Source organism: Protobothrops mucrosquamatus, unplaced genomic scaffold (genome assembly GCF_001527695.2).
Source record: "Protobothrops mucrosquamatus isolate PMUCROS unplaced genomic scaffold, P.Mucros_1.0 scaffold3297, whole genome shotgun sequence".
Lineage (NCBI taxonomy): Eukaryota > Metazoa > Chordata > Lepidosauria > Squamata > Viperidae > Protobothrops > Protobothrops mucrosquamatus.
The window spans coordinates 4-3,639 of NW_015389287.1; the positions used below are offsets into that span (position 1 = coordinate 4).

The 3,636-nt window shown below is 44.9% G+C and overlaps 1 protein-coding gene across 1 annotated transcript in view; it reads right to left on the reverse strand.

The window, feature by feature from the left end:
* Positions 1-2,651: 2,651 nt before the first annotated feature.
* LOC107297412 (glutamate receptor ionotropic, NMDA 3A-like) overlaps positions 2,652-3,636 on the reverse strand; it is a gene marked incomplete at its 3' end in the record, with an annotated part of 62,137 nt that continues 61,152 nt past the window's right edge. The window contains exon 3 of the mRNA XM_015826782.1: positions 2,652-3,286. Coding sequence (XP_015682268.1) covers positions 2,652-3,286 — 635 coding nt within the window. The remainder of the gene's footprint in view (positions 3,287-3,636) is intronic.

Genomic DNA, 3,636 nt, shown 5'->3' on the forward strand with positions numbered 1-3,636 from the left:
GGCTGAAATTTACCAAGTTTCTGAGGCAAAATCACAACTTCAACAGGATTCAGACACAGAAACAAACTGAAATACAGACATGTTTTGCTTGCTTCACCCAAGCATCTTCACCTAGAGTTCTAGCTTAGCTTGGCCTGCCTACTCTTCCTGCCTCTGATGGTATTCTGTATGGGCCTACAATCAAAATGCAGACATCCTCAGATCCAAGGAAAGAAATAATTTGCATATGTGTTTGGATGAAGAGTAGGAATAGAACCTTTTACCCAAATGCCTTGCCATCTGAGCTATAGACACTGGATGTCCTCTGTGTTTATAATATTTTTCAAATTGTATATGTTAATAAGTAGTAATTTGTTTGGCCAACAAGTGACCATTTCAAAATATTATATAGACTTGGATTTCTTTTCATGACAGCAAGACGTAGTCTAGCTGTTCCTTTCTTTCCATGTTGTTAAAATATAAGAACATCCTTCTCTCCCACTTGCCTTATTTATGGGGATTTCTCAATGGATTATTGATTTATTTCAGGATGAAATAAACAAGAAAACAAGGTCCATTTGAACACATTTGCACTAAAGGAAAACTCCAAAGAATGAATGGAGATGAATGCAACCATCTATGGAGATGTCATTCAGGCTAATTTAAGAAGTGGGGGAGGTGGAGTTTACTTATACTCAGAGGTAGCAGAGCAGATAAATAGAAAGTGGGTTAAAATCTCCTGCTGAAGGAGAACGTTTGTGCCCAAAGTACATTTAGTCAGCTTCTTTATTTGTATTTGCCATACTGTTATTCCAATTAAATTCACGACTGCTGTTTGCTGTTGAATATGAGCAGATTCTTAATGAATGTAAATGTTTCTCTTTCTGCATATACATATTTCTCCTGAATTGTTTTGGCTCCCTAATTTGGTGAAATGTTCTTTGTTAAGATGAGGTTTCTTCTTTCACTTGTTGGCAATTCTTCTCTATTTTAAGCACTATTTCTTATTTTTGGTGGGTGTATTTGGGGGTACCCATTTATTTCCCCACTCTGCACACTAATGATGCATTCCAGGATTCATTCATTTGCAGAGTTTCTAAACAGCCACAGACTACAGTTAGTCCTTGACTTACAACAACGGTCATGGTTTAGTGACTGTTCAAAATTACAATGGCACTGAAAAAAGTGATTTGTGACCATTTTTCACATGGCTGTTGTAGCATCCCCATGGTCATGTGATCAAAATTCAGACATTTGGCAACTGACTCATGCTTATGACGGTTGCAGTATAAGTGAACTCAATCCTACTCCTTTTCAGCATGAAATGACTGTTTGCAATGAGGTAGAGTTACTTCTAATCACTTCTTCCTGAAAACGTGAACTTTTATAATGTGCATTTGTCATATTCATACTCAGTATTGTTAGTATATGGTGAAAACAGTTTAACTATGTGACTAAAAGAACGGCACATAGTCCTTCATAGTCATAAGCTCATTACTGTTTGTGTTTTTGTGGACACTGAAATATTGATGGTTCAAAGGGGGTCACAATAATAAATTTCCACTAGTAGGTTAATTAAATTGTTCTGTACTCAGCCTGGTAACTTGCTAATTCTGTCTTTATCTCCCAAAGTTTAGTCGAGAATGAGAAAAATGAGAATTGGCAATGAGTCAAATCACATATGGGGCTTTAATTACTCAAATGGCATAATTAAAATGCCATCATTTACAGACTAGATGGGCTTTTCAAATCCTAGTGCTTTTTACCCTGTAACCAGGGCAATCATAAGATTAGGAATTAACACAATATAAACTTTCTCAATACAGGATTTCTAAGGTATGTGATCTGGTACAAAAACATAGCACAAAAAAAATCATTTGAATATTTGGACATGGAGAGATCCCAAATCTCTGCGAATTGAATAGGACCAATTTTTATGGCTCAGAGAGGTTTGTGGTTCTCCCACCATAACACAGATACCAGTGTCTCTGATATCTCTCACCCACTAAATAACAAGAAACTTCTCATCTCTTGCTCTGTTGTAACAGAAAATCTATACTGCACTTGCCTGCATACTTCATAGCAGTTTCCTCAGCTTGCTATTATCATAACTTCCTAACCCACCTAATAGCAGGATTTTGCAGATGGATTACAAAACTCTTCAAACTAAGCACAGGACGGAACTTGCTGCCTGCTTGCTAGGGAAGAGACAGGCAGAGCGTCACACACATTACAACTTGCTGTATGTCAGTTTATTCCAATTTGGTGACTATTAGATTTTGTAGTGCCCTCAATACCTTCGTTGGCAGGATATATAATGGATCGACAATGCAACAGCCCCTTTCTGCTCCAAGGCAGCTGAATTACGGTCCTCAAAAAAGTTTATAGCCACAATAACCTAGTAATCATTGTAACATTGCATCTGCAGGGAATCAGGACTTTTTAAAATAAAATAAAATAGGCCTCCTTCAAATTGGGGATTGAAGCTAAGATAAAAATAAGAAAAAAAATCTACATGGATTTTTGCCTGGTCACACCTTAGTTTTGCAGATCAAGCCTTTCCTGGTTGATCTTCAGAAACAGAAACACCTCAGCCCTGGCTGGCTGAGGAATTCTGGGAGTAGAAGTCCACAAGTCTTAAAGTTGCCAAGTTTGAAGACCCCTGCGCATGCCTGAAGATGGCGGACGCCCATTTTGTAGCTCCGCTGTAGTGGAGCCGAAAATGGGCAGAGGGGGGCCTTGGAGACCCCCGAAGGTTCGGAGACCCGTCTGGAGACCAGTCCCCAGGTTGACCTCTCCCCGGTGAGTTCCCCGGGAATGCGAGGGGACGTGAGAACGTGGAGCCGACCGGGTAGCCGTTTGTCGGCCTGTTCGGCCTTTTCGTCCTTCGGCGGCCTCGGCGGCCTCGCTGGCAGCCTCGCTGGCGGCCTCGCTTTTCGTCCTTCGGCGGCCTTCGGCGGCCTCGCTGGTGGCCTCGGCGGCCTCGCTGGCAGTTTTTCCAGCGACCGGCGGTCTCTCCAACGGCTGGTGGTCTCCCTTGGCCGCGGAGACATTTTTGACGACCTCAGCGGTCTTCCTGCGGCCCTCTCGGACCTGAGGGCCTTTCTGGTAGCCTCGGCGGCCCTTTAAGAACTGTACCAGCGGCCCCGATGGCCCTTCCAACGGCCCCTTCGGCAATCCATTTCGGCCTCGGTGGCCTTCGGGCGGCTTCTCCAGCAGCCCCGGTGGCCCCGATGGCCCCTCCAGCGGCCTTTGGTGGTCTTTGGGCCTCGGTGGCAGTTTCGGCGGCCGCAATGGCCTTGACGGCCTGTTCAGCGGCCTCTTTGAGGGCCCTTTCGGCCATCCCGGTTCCGGTGGCGTTGGTGGCCCCTCCGGCGATCTTTCGGCTTTGGAGCTTTCCCAGCGGCTCTGGCGACCTCAGCGGCCTTTTCAACGGCCTCGGCCAGGTGAGGACTTGGGGCCTGGTTCTGGACTTGGCCCGCCCCGGCCTAGAGGACCTGGTTCTGGAGGACTTAAGGACTACCCCTTGAGGTCAGACTCTTTGTTTCCCTGGCTTTGGTCAGAAGACCTGAGATCTACCAAACAATCATCTCCCCTCTGTGCCATGGACTCCCTTCGCCGGACCTATGTATTCCAGGACGGTCCTGTTGGCCCTGC